General features: G+C 42.7%; 1 protein-coding gene across 3 annotated transcripts; it reads left to right on the plus strand.

Moving 5' to 3' along the window:
* The first annotated feature begins 519 nt into the window (after nucleotides 1-519).
* LOC118366856 (LON peptidase N-terminal domain and RING finger protein 2-like) lies at nucleotides 520-12711 on the plus strand. 3 transcript variants are annotated; one of them, XM_035749622.2, is made up of 10 exons: nucleotides 520-2224; nucleotides 7291-7409; nucleotides 8024-8146; nucleotides 9003-9164; nucleotides 9302-9630; nucleotides 9753-9867; nucleotides 10172-10293; nucleotides 10471-10792; nucleotides 11049-11198; nucleotides 11296-12711. In XM_035749622.2, exons 1-10 carry the CDS (start codon nucleotides 1465-1467, stop codon nucleotides 11452-11454), a joined length of 2361 nt encoding a protein of 786 aa, XP_035605515.1. In that variant the 5' UTR covers nucleotides 520-1464; the 3' UTR covers nucleotides 11455-12711. The 3 variants fall into 3 exon arrangements, with proteins under 3 accessions (XP_035605515.1, XP_035605516.1, XP_035605517.1); XM_035749623.2 differs by having other exon boundaries at nucleotides 523-1033; XM_035749624.2 differs by having other exon boundaries at nucleotides 523-760.
* Nucleotides 12712-13113: the final 402 nt, after the last annotated feature.

Consider the following 13113-nt stretch of genomic DNA (forward strand, 5'->3'; position numbering starts at 1 on the left):
ATTGCACAAATTATTCAACATATTATTTATAGTATACAAATAGCCTGCTGCCTAAATTATATTTGATAGGTACTGTATATCATTTTGGACATCATTTTCTTTATCTAAAGCAATAACCTTTAGCTGTTTTCTGTGTCTTTTAAATCACTGCAATACGTTTTGGCAGTGTTCTGAAAAACAAATGTAAGGGTAATTCTAGCTCTGCTTCTTATATAAAGGATTACATAAAACAATGCACCCCTCCCCCTCAGAACAGTGATATAACCAGTGCAATTCTAATGAAGATGAAACAACTAGGTCTAGGTAGTCTATTACCATACCTGGATAGTCTCTCTAGGCAGATATATTTCTCTAAAACATAGTGTAACGATGATAAATGTCAGGTTGTTACATGAACTGAGTGCCCGGCGATCTACACTGACTTTAAGTGGTTATGCAATGTTGATATGTTATACAAGTGAGCCATTTAATGGACCAATAACGTTTCACACTTACCATCACGTGCTTCCCTGCGCTTCGTTCGGCGAATCATCATAGCTGGATTTGAAGTAGCTAACTGAGCAACAGTATGGAGTACAGCGAGGACCAGATACTTTCATTTTAATAGTATTTTGGCATCAATTGTTATAACCGAACAAGAAAAGTTTGAATGTCAAGACCTGGGCAGAGAAACTAACTAAGCTTTCCAGCTACAGTGAGCGCGAGAGGTTAGCCAGCTAGGGAAAATAATTGGGTTGTTTCGGTTCTTACATAAAAACAGGTAATGTGAAATTGCATTCGGAACTTTGCTCCACAGAACGTTACTCCCAGGAAACCGTCCTTTTGCCTTCTAATGACTTAAAGCCTGCCAACCTCCGATGAAGGATTTGAGTTGCCAACAATGTTTAGCTGACTAGAAGTACATACCTAGCGTTACTTGCTGTTATTTGGGGAGGCGTAACGCCGTTGTCAGCCAAACAAGAGGATTGACTCGACGTTTAACGTTACTTCCTCAGTTCGTGAATTACTGTGCTGGTTTATTCAGCAAAGCTTGGTAGGTAAATAGGCATTACAGTGCTGTAACACAGAGTCCGAATATATCGGGTTTGAAAAACGGGAAGTCTACATGCAAACTAATTTGACATTTTAGCAAATGATTGGTGCGTATTCTATTCGGCTGTCGTGTAATGAGGCCTCTTAACCAGCTCTTCTCTTGGAAAACGACACGAATCGTTCACTATGGCACATGCAACGTTATAGTCTGACATATTTGGGAAGTCTACATACAAACTATTTTGACATTTTAGGAGTCACCAGTTTGGTGCATATTCAATTCGGCTATCGCGGAACGAGGCCTATCCAGCTCTTCTCTTGGAAGACGACAGGAGCCTTTCACGATGGCACATGTAACCTTAACGTTAGTTTGACGACGTTTTGTGAGAAGGAGTGTTTTTGAACACAGTTTGCTATGTGTAATATTCCAAGATGAACATGGACACGGTAATCCAATCTCATAAATCGGCGCAGTTTGTCCACCCGGTATACGACCCTGGAGCAGCGGGTATATGCCCTGAAATGCTCGAGGTGGCAGAGGAAGCAAATCGGGCAGGTGACTACGACCTTGCTGCGGAGATCTATAGTTCTCAGCTGGCGGACCTCCAGCATCCAGACCGGGGCCTCTGTTTGCGCAAAGCTGACGCTTTGGCCCAGACCGGGCGGATAGCAGAGGCGCTTGACTCGTACTGCACCGCGGCCAACATTGGCGAACTTCGGCCAGGCGAATTGCAGCTTCTGGTTGAAAACATAGCACGGACTCTTCGCGAGAAGGAGCTAACGTTAAACATTAATTCGAAGGCAACGAGTTGTCATAATAGTGGGAATGGAAACGATGGGGTTGAGGCCGATGGGACGTTTGAGGAAGAACCCTTGGACTTGTTTTCATGCCGCCTTTGTAGGTGTTTACTGTCAGAACCAACCACATTGGAGTGCGGCCATACGTTTTGCAAACATTGTTTAGAAGAAGAAACTGTCAAAGATTGCATACAATGCAAACATAAACTGAACAAAAAAGACGGACAGATCCTGTCCATTGGGTTTAGAGGAAATGTCATTCTCAGTAGTTTGTTGGATAAATGTTTCGACTCTGAAAGTAAAGCCAGGAGACATTGGATAGAAGGTGAGGGCTCACGAAAGAAGCACGATTACACTGATGCCCTGGACAAATACAACAAAGCCGTAGAACTGGGTAAGATAATGTAACATTTACAGTGAGTTTGAATGAGCAATTGTTGAATTCAAATGTTTTAGAACAGATTGTGTATTTTATGTTTCCCTTTTACCTATTTAAAACCAAATATCTGGGAGTCTAGATTACCTACTTTTCACTACTCCGCATTGTGACTTGCCTAGTTAAATAAAGGTTACATTGTGTCACCGATAGTGGGTGACACTGTACCATTTCAGTTCTCGAAGAAATCCTTTCATAAACCCTGTACCCCCCTTTAGTACCAAACCCACATTTCTACCCTGGGTCACATACCCCATGGATTTATTTAATAATGTTCACACTGGTTATGCTGTTAAATTAAAATTAACTGGACTGCGTGTTGTCTTTTCCTCACTGGCTATGTAGAATAAGTAGGCCTTTTATTGGGACATATTACATTATTGGATGTAAGCATGTTGGCATTTGTCATGAATCTTGACCTGGAGGCAGCTCTGCAGAGTGGTCACTAGCTAGCATTTTGCACCTTTTTAAAGCCAAAAAGCAAATGGTTGTTTTCTAGAATTTCTATGATATAGCTCATTTTGACTTAGCAGCTGGCCCATCTAGTGAAAATTGCTCTGCCTCCAGAGCAAGATTCATGACAATAAATGTCAACCTGCCTTAGGCAACATGGTCTCTGGAGCAGAGGCCATGGCAGCCTAAATAAGTGGCACATCCTCTACATCTACATAGGTTATCTTTAAAATCAGCATTGCGGTGTTTCTCAGTTTCAACCATGGCAGTAGAAAATTGAGTTTGAAAAACATTATGCATCTGCAACAATTAACTAATTTTGAAGACTAAGATGCCTAGTTTGACACAGTGTCTTATTTTAAATACATTTGACATTTTGCCAGAATTTTGTGAATTTTCACCCAAAATTCTCGTTACAGAAATGCGTCTGAATGAAATTCTCTGGTTATTTTACACAATTTTACTTTACAAAAACCACATTTATTTGCGTAAAACACAATGTTGTTGCAGTTTCTTCCGTAACAGTGATATGATTTATACTAGTTGAGGCATACATGAAACTATAATATGTATTATCTAAAGAAATGGGACATGCTTCTCATTACGTAACACTTAAAAAAAAAAGTTGCTGTAAAAACTACATTTTTTAAAAACAGTTTTATTCACCCATGATGCATCATCTATTCTGAACAAAAATATAATTGCAACATGTAAAGTGTTGATGAAACTGGGTTTGCACAACCAAATAATTTCTGCATAAACTGTCAGAAACCGTCTCGGTTAAGGTCATCTGCGTGCTTGTCATCCTCACCAGGATCGTAACCAACTTCAGTTGCTGGAGAAGTATGCTCTTCACAGATGAACACCTGTTTCAACTGTACCGGACAGATGGTGTGTGGGAGGGCGGTTAGCTGGGGTTATGGTATGGGCAGGAATAGGCTACGGACAACTAACACAATTGCATTTTATCGATGGCAAGTTGAATGCACAGAGATACTGTGACAAGATCCTGAGGCCCATTGTTGTGCCATTCTTCTGCCACCTCATGGTTCAGCATGGTAATGCACAGCCTCGTGTCACAAGGATCTGTACACAATTCCTGGAAACTGAAAATATTCCAGTTTTTCCATGGCCTGCATACTCACCAGACATGTCACCCATTGAGCATGTTTGGGATGCTCTGGATCGACGTGTACGACAGGGTTTTCCAGTTCCCGTCAATATCCAGCAACTTCGCACAGTCATTGAAGAGGAATGGGGCAACATTCCACAGGCCCCAATCAACAGCCTGATCAACTGTGAAGGAGATGTGTCATGCTGCATGAGGCAAATGGTGGTCACACCAGATACGGATTGGTTTTCTGATCCTCATCCTTACTTTTTTTAAGGTATCTGTGACCAATATATTAATATTTCTACTCCCAGTCATGTGAAATCCATAGATTTAGATCTTAATGAAAATATTTCAATTGATAGATTTCCTTACACTGTATGAAGTGTAACTCAGTAAAATCTTAGAAATTGTTGAATGTTGCATTTTTTAATATTTTTGTTCAGTGTCATTTTTGGCGATAGGTTGAAACACATGAAACATTCATGGACATTTAGCTAGCATGCTGATGAAATGATTGAATAACATGTATGTGTAAATGTATTTTGCAAGTCTCACGCAGGCAGTGTGATCAGCATGTTACATGCTGACTAGACCCGGCACGAGCATATGGACTTTGTCCATCCACACTAGGAGGAAAACTCGTAACCAACTATATCAAGTTGGGGACAGGTCGAAAAACATTAAACATTTAGCAAGCTAGCTTGCTGTTGGTAGCTAATTTGTCTTTGGGTATAAACATTGGGTTGTTATTTTAACTGAAATGCACAAGGTCCTTTTTTTCTGGATCTTTTGTAGAATTTTCACCCATTTTGAGTCACACAATTGTGTGTTATCTACTCCAACAATTAGTCCTCAGCTAAAAGGGGAAACCTAATTAGTTTATAGTAATCTCTCGTCCTTCAGTCTTATTATTCTGTGGACTTTATATGGTGGTTGGCAACCAACTCTGACTGGAATGTGTAACACCAGTTCAAATTTCAATCACCCACGTGGGTATATGCTCCAAAAAAACAATAACGAGATGGGAGAGGTCGGACTTTCAGGGCATCAAGTGTCAAATGGAACCACGTTCTATTTTTGTGCCTGGCTACGCAAACGCTCTCTAGCAGTTTGGATGAAATGATTGAATAACATGTATGTGTAAATTTATATGGCAACACGGGCAGTGTGGTCAGCGTGTACGCTAGCCTGGCAGACACATGACCCACGTTTCTACACAGCCAGCTGCAAGGACGTAGAGAGGCTGGTGTTAGCAAGACTACAGTTACTCTCTGTTAAGCGCCCTTTTTACACCAGGTCAAAGAAAGTCCAGCATATGATTTCTAAGATAATATAATGCTGCTATAGAAAGATACCTGTTTTTTTTTAAACATTCATTTAGTTTTGCATTTATTGCTGATTTGAAATGTAACCTTATTTCAAACCACGTACAAGTCCATTAGTATATTGGCGTTTGGTAATTGTAGAATATTATTGGCTCCAAACACAATCAAAATGCAATGTTGTAAGTTATGGCATCTGTTATTTCATTCCATCGGTGAGATTGTGTTGCATAGGGAGTTGTGTGTGTGCAAGCAATTCCGTAATGGATTCTTGCCTTGGCTTTGTTTTCTCTTGTGATGGCGCTTGTTGGCCTCTTCCTAAGTCTTCGGCATTCATCCGTCATGCTGTATTACATACCTGTGTTTCAAATGGTGGAATAAGTTGCTTGTATTTCCTCGAGTCGCATCACCTGCAATATGGCCATTATTTAACCCAGTAAAGACAAGTCCTCATTTGCAACTCCTGATGTAAGTTGGACTCTTATGAAAGCTTTACCATGACAATTAATGCATTACCCTGATCTCTCTAAAATACACTACATTTTAAATTAAAGGGTAGTCCACTACTGCTATTTTTTTTATTATTCCTAAGTTATGTTAAGGTATTATTCATATAGGTTTTCAAATTCACTCTCCTTTTGAATGGTAAAACAGTATAAACCACAGACAGGCCCCAGTTAGGTTTATTTTCTCCAACATGCTCCACGTGTTTCTCATTTTAGGCAAGTTGCAGGCATGCAGGTCACTCCTAAAATATACTTGTTAGATTTTACTGCATGGTCGGAACTAGAAGCACAAGCATTTCGCTACACTCTCATTAACATCTGCTAACCATGTGTATGTGACCAATAAAATTTGATTTGATTTAAAGTTGAAACACCAGGTCAGCCCTGGACAGTTCACTCCATATAGATGGCCAGGAGTTGTTTTCCCCAACCTTGTGACCTGAGTTTTACCAGGATAATCTTGGGCCTGTAATTAGCCTCACTCCCTAGAAAAAACTCCTGTGCTGACCCTTACTACAGAGAGAGCTTTTAGGCATAGTCAGGAATGAGAGCGAGCCAGCATCAGAGGCCCTTTGGTGCTTCAGTAGAGGCCGGCCCAACAGCATAGCACAGAAGCTCTGACTGACCCCATTCTTTTTGCTTTAATGTCGGCTACTGACCTGCTTATTTAAGTCAGGAGGGGGGGTGACGCAGACTGTTTTTACCCACAGAGGCGGCATATCATCCACTGAGCCAAAGATTCATAAACTTTTACATGTTAAAATACCGCCTTTTTTCTCCCCAATTTCGTGATATCCAATTACAATCTTGTCTCATCGCTGAAACTCCCCAACGAGCTTGGGAGAGGCTAAGGTTGAGTCATGCGTCCTCCAAAACATGACCCACCAAACCGCACTTCTTAACACCCGCCTGCTTAACACGGAAGCCAGCCGCACCAATGTGTCGGAGGAAACACCGTTCAACTTACGACTGAAGTCAGCCTGCAGGCGCCCGGCCCACCACAAGGAGTTGCTAGAGTGCGATGGGCCAAGGACATCCCCTAACCCGGATGACGCTGGGCCAATTGTGTGCTGCCCTATGGGACTCTATGGGACACAGCCTGGGATCGAACCTGGGTGTGTAGTGACGCCTTAGACCGCCACGCTACTCGGGAGGCCTCAACTTTTTACATTTGAGTAATTTACCAGATGTTCTTATCCAGAGTGGCTTATAGTAGTGAGTGCAAACGCCATGCTCTAGCAACTGAGCCACACAGGACAGAATCATTCATCAGAATAGAATGTTGACCCTCTCTTCTCTCCCCTCCCCTTCTCACTAGCCAGAAGGTTGTTGCATGTCATTGTAGACCTATTCTTGGCAAAGACTGCATGGTCGACTATGGTGCAGTATTTTGGTTCAAGGGAAATGCTCCGGTTTGGTCCAGTGTTCCCTACTCATACTGTGTGGGGTGAATAACATCCAATGTCGAATTACATTTCTGCAGAAAAGACACATTAAATAAGTTGACATATTGTTGCATAGTAACTGATACTGTTCTTTGTGGTATTGTATACACGGACAACATTGTACCTGTGTGGAAAGGTGTAAATAACATTTTGTCATTCTTCCTGTGTTCTCTCTGTTCTACAGCGCCATCTATAGGTAGGCTACTGGGACAGCGTGCTGAGCTGCACATGGACAGTAGGAACTACAGCCAGGCCATCCAGGACGCAGAGAGCTTGTGCAGACTCAAACCTCTCTGTCCAAAGGTGAGAGAAATTGATATGTAACTCAATCTACCTAACCCAGCAGAGTATAGACTTAGACCACCAGATGGTGTCTGTATATCTGGGCCTTGGCTTAACCTGTCTCTAGTCGTGTCATGAACTACCCATCACATCTTCACAACCAGTCTGACCCAGTCAGCACCCAATACATACAGTCCTGAGCATGTATAGTGTATGTGTGAAAATATTATTGGATGCTGCCAAGTCTGTTCGTAAGTGAGGTTGGATGCTACAAGCTTGTGTATGTTAATATGTAAATTATAGCAGCTGATAGACATGCAAAATAGATCATATAGACCTGAAAACCAGGCACTAGTGTCAATAGGGAAGAGCTTATGTTGACCAGGTTGAAGAGCCCCTGGAAATAGAACATAGGGGTTATGACAAGAATGACCTTATATTCCCATGTTTCCTCTGTTTTTAAATGGTTATCTCTCTTAGGTCGTTTAGGGCGCTCACTGAAACAATATTCAGATTATAGATTATCAGTGTTTTGAATATACTTTAGAGGTATAGTTGAAATGCCATCAGAGTATTTCCTACTCACTTCGGTGTTTCCCTACTCAAAACACCCTCTTGTCTGTGTTTTTTCCCAGGCCCACTACATCAAGGCCTCAGCCCTGAGTAAAGCCAACTACAATGATGAGGCCTTAAAGGAGTACTTCATGTGTGTAGCGCTCAAGCCTGATTGGATGATGGTGAAGCTGGAAGCTCAGAAGGTAATACACAAGTTAAAAAAAACTTTTGTCCATTTACTTCAATTACACAGACTTAACCACAAATGTAATACCCCTTAATGTCACATCACAATTATATAAAAATGCAGTATTACTATGTACTATATGACAGTGTAAATCTGTCTCCATGCTTACCAGACCGGATTAGTTTTGTTTTAAATCCTGCTCTGCTCCACACTAGGGGATGACGCAATGCCCCCATTCCAGCTGTCTTAGCTGGGGAGCTATTCCAGGCCTATCCCCTGCTGTCACTGTGGCCTGTTTTAGTACCTCCACTGCTGTTACATATTCACTGCAATATGTACTGTCCGGTGGTGTAAAGTAAAAATACTACTTAAGTCGTGTTTGTGGTATCTGTACTCTATTTATATATTTTTAAAACTTTTACTTCACTACATTTTCCCTAAAACCCCAAAGTACTCATTACATTTTGAATGCGTAGCAGGACAGGAAAATGTTCCAATTCTCACACTTATTAACATCCCCTACTGCCTCTAATCTGGCGGACTCACTAAACACGCATGCTTCGTTTGTATATTACGTTTTACTTTGATACTTTAAAACCAAATACTTTTACTCAAGTAGTAATTTACTGGGTGACTTTCACTTCTACTTGAGTCATTTTCTATTAAGATATCTTTACTTTTACTCAAGTATGACAATTGGGTACTTTTTCCACCACTAGTACTGTAACTATGTCAAGACGGTCTGTCCAGTTTGAGCCATTGTCCTGTATTTCCACCATATTCCCTTTTAAACTCTGGGTACTAGTTATAAGCTACTTATGAATGCTGTGACATTGTATGAGCGTGTTGACTGACAGTGTGTGTTTCTGTAGCTGCTTAGTGAGCTGTTCTCGTCAGCGTTTGAAAAGGATGGTCAGCCCACTCCTCTACATCCCCTACAAGGTGGTCCCTCCACTCGCCGCCTCAAGCCCCCCGCCCTGCTCAGCTCTCTACACCCCCTCACCACCCGACAGAGGCCTGGCTGCTCCTCTCAGGTCGGCACGCACACACACACACACACACACACACACACACACACACACACACACACACACACACACACACACACACACACACACACACCTCCCCACACATCTACTTCTCATAGTAACTCCACTCTTCTCCTCTCCAGGACCCAGTGTTTATTGCAAGTAAGAGTTCTCCTCGCGAGGGTCCCTCCTACTCCTCCAAACACCCCCTGTCCCCCAGCAGTGAAGCTGAGAAGCCGCTGCTAGAAGACGCCAAGAGCCTGGCCAGTGTCCTGGCTGCCCTGCCTGCCCCCCCAGGAGGCCTCAAGAGGAGACATAGTGGGGACAGCCCAGCCTTCAACACCCCCTCCAAACTGCCCAGACCAGATGAAGCCTATTCCTCCTCTCACCCTCCTGCTGCTTCCCCTATGAGGAGGACAGTGGCTGCAGACCTGCTCGACAGTAGAGATATGGAGTGCTCCCTCTGTATGAGGTAAGAGGACCACCAACCACCACACAATTATGCATTTATGATTAGCCACTCAGTGTTTGATTTTCAGTCCATACTGACAATTACTTCAACTGATAAAGCCTATGTTATTGTGTTTCCTCCAGGCTGTTCTATGAGCCCGTCACCACCCCCTGTGGACACACCTTCTGCCTCAAGTGTCTGGAGCGCTGTCTGGACCACAACCCCAATTGCCCTCTTTGCAAAGAGAACCTCTCAGAGGTAAACACACACACAGGAAGTAGCTGTACTCTATATGTGGATAGATGGCTTAAGGCAGACCTGGTGATTATGAAAAATGATGGCTTAGGGCTGTCTGTAATACAATATAATCTCTGTTCTGTGTTGAGTGTCTGAGGGATGGTTTAGCGTGACCCAAAAAGTTAGCACAAAGCTTCCTCCGACACAGGGAGTGAAGTAGTATATTGGGACAATATATAATTAAAGGATAATTCACCAAAGACATGGATGATCCAGTAGAATGTGAATGTAACATCCTATTCCTCTGTGTTCTGTATAATACCAGTATCTGGCCACTAGAGGGTACAACAAGACTCTGCTGATGGAGGAGGTGCTGCAGCGTTACCTTGGAGACGAGCTGGCGGAGAGGAAGAAGATCCACGAGGAGGAGATGAAGGAACTGTCGAAGTGAGTCTCACACTCAAACGCATTAGCACACAAACACAGATTTGATCACTTTACATAGCTATTGATTTTATGGTAAATGAATCATGTAGTAGCATCGTCAGTGAGTTAACTGCACTTCAACAGTCCTGCTTTTTCAGCTAATTGCTAACCAATCTCGTATCCCTCCTTACACCCTAGCTTGAAGCTGGAAGTGCCAATCTTTGTCTGCACCATGGCCTTCCCCACCATCCCCTGTCCACTGCACGTCTTCGAACCATGCTACCGCCTCATGATCCGCCGCTCCATGGAGACCGGAACCAAGCGGTTTGGCATGTGCATCGCTGACGAGTTGAAGGGTTTCGCTGACTATGGCTGCATGCTGGAGGTCCGGGATGTCAAGTTCTTCCCCGATGGGAGGTCCGTGGTCGACACCATTGGAGTGTCCCGCTTCAAAGTGCTGAGCCACGGTCAGAGAGACGGATACAACACGGCCAAGATCGAGTACCTGGAGGATAAGAAGGTGTGTGTGTTGGTGTGTACTGGCTAATGCTGTGTGTGAGGAAGGTTTTGCATGCATGTGGATACAAAGAGTGCATTAGAGGTATTTGGATAGATCTTGATAGATATTCATATCCTCACTTTTGTAAGTTTTGTGTGTGTGTTTGATATGTGTATGATTGGAGTGTGTATGTGATCCTCAGTCTTCCATCCCAACCGTGTGTGTTCCATTGTGTGTGTACTTTGTGTGCTAACTGCATTATATATTTTGTGGTCAGGTGGAGGGCCAGGAACTAGCAGAGATGCAGAAGCTTTATGTCTCTGTGTACGACCAGGCCAGTGGCTGGTTCACCTCCCTCAAAGATAACATGAAGAGCCAGATAATCAGCCACTTTGGACACTTGCCTGGGAAGGACCCTGACCCACAGGTAACCTAACCATTACACACACACACACCTGGTGAGAATCACACTTGTATGCCATATAGGGATTGAATGGGCTGCATTTATCCCTCCCTCCCTCCAGAGTAATCCCAGTGGTCCAGCGTGGGCTTGGTGGCTGTTGGCTGTGCTGCCTCTGGACAACCGTGCCCAGCTCACCATCCTGGCCATGCCCTCCCTCAAGGACCGCCTCATTGCCATCCGCAGGGTCCTTATCTTCGTCACGCGCAAGAGACCCCGATGACCGCTCAGCTGCCACCACAACTGCTAGGACCATGCATGGTCATTCACTTGTTCATTAAACCCACTCATCAGACTTGATATGAGGGCAATGTCTTTGACTCCCTTAGACATTAGGGTTGACTGAATTATGTCACGCTATCTCTCAGCTTCCTCTGTCCCCTCTCTTAGGGAGGGAATAAGAGGTCAAGATAATATAACTGGTGACTTTCATGATGCACCAGAACTAAGCTGACCACATAACTGTGTCAAGTCCATGATGGTGTGACTTATCTAATTTTCTTAATATTGCACATTTAGTATAAAAACAAATATTTAAAAAAGACCTGTCACGTACCAAAAAATAATTTGTATGACTGAAAAATAATACAATACCGATTGTATTGGGTTGTCTTTAGTTTGGATGTTATGTTTCTGTTCAATCCCTGCTGACTATGGTGAGAGACACATGTAAGACCCAGAGAGATAGAAACCACAGAATGGAGTAGAAGGTCTACATATGAGAATGTGCTCCTGTTTAAATGGCTTTTCTGCACTCATATCTACATGACTAGGGAAGTAGATGCAGAACCTTAAGCCTGCGTCTTGCCCAGTCATGGGCCTCAATAGAGTGGTGAAGAAGTAGTGCATCTGAAAGAAATTCAAGAGTCCTGAAATTGGTATGTATGTAGATGTAAGTGATTTGGGGTTAAACTCACTTATTGGTAGACATAATCTAAATGTAACTTTTTTTTTTAAATGTATTTTTTACTTTCAGTAAAATTAAGACATTAAAACAATTTGCCTACTGTAACTTGACATGGTTTATGAACATGTAATCAAGCTATGATAATCTAAATGATAGTCCAAAACAACAATGGTAATGTATAAGAGACAATGTAAGTGTCTCTGGGAAGGAAATGGGGTTAAACTATTCTGTTTCATGTCTTGTTTCTCTTCTGCTATGTATATGATGTATGGTCAATGTGAATTGGATGATTTAACTGTGATTATCAATGTTAACTCTGAGGCCTTTACAATGTCTTATTTAAGTGTAATTATTTAGTTGTTTCTCCTGATCTGTATGACATGTGTAGCTCCTCTTTTGGCTGGTGTTATGACTTGTTTATTTATAAAAGAAGATATAGCATTTTTTTTCTGGAATAAGAGATGCCTGAGATGTATTTGGTTTCTGATTGTTTTCCTTGAAGTGTTCAGAAAGAAAGATTTAGCTATCGTCATTTCATTGCGATGTGACATTAAATGACCAAAAGTATGTGGACACCTTGTTGAACATCTCATTCTAAAATCATGGGCATTAATATGGAGTTGGAGCCCCCCTGCTGCCATAATAGCTTCTACTCTTCTGGGAAGGCTTTCGCAGCAATGTTCCAACATCTAGTGGGTGACTTGCTTCCGTTCAGCCACAAGCATTAGTGAGGTCAGCACTAATGTTTAGCGATCAGGCCTGGCTTGCAGTCTGCGTTCCAATTAATCCCCAAAGGTGTTCGATGGGGTTGTGGTCAGGGCTTTGTGCAGGCCAGTCAAGTTCTTCCACACCGTTCTTGACAAACCATTTCTATATGGACCTCGATTTGTGCACAAGGGGTATTGTCATGCTGAAACAGGAAAGGGCTTTCCCCAAACTGTTGCCGCAAAGTTGGAAGCACAGAATGTCGTTGTA

This window comes from Oncorhynchus keta, chromosome 34 (assembly GCF_023373465.1).
Source record: "Oncorhynchus keta strain PuntledgeMale-10-30-2019 chromosome 34, Oket_V2, whole genome shotgun sequence".
NCBI classification, from domain to species: Eukaryota; Metazoa; Chordata; class Actinopteri; order Salmoniformes; family Salmonidae; genus Oncorhynchus; species Oncorhynchus keta.

Excerpts from the sequence above, each read along its gene's own strand:
- LOC118366856 (XM_035749622.2), top strand. The coding sequence starts at position 1,465 with ATGAACATGGACACGGTAATCCAATCTCATAAATCGGCGCAGTTTGTC. Across the intron at positions 7,410-8,023 it reads TCAAACCTCTCTGTCCAAAG|GCCCACTACATCAAGGCCTC; the intron begins GTGAGAGAAATT and ends GTTTTTTCCCAG. Across the intron at positions 9,868-10,171 it reads GCAAAGAGAACCTCTCAGAG|TATCTGGCCACTAGAGGGTA; the intron begins GTAAACACACAC and ends GTATAATACCAG.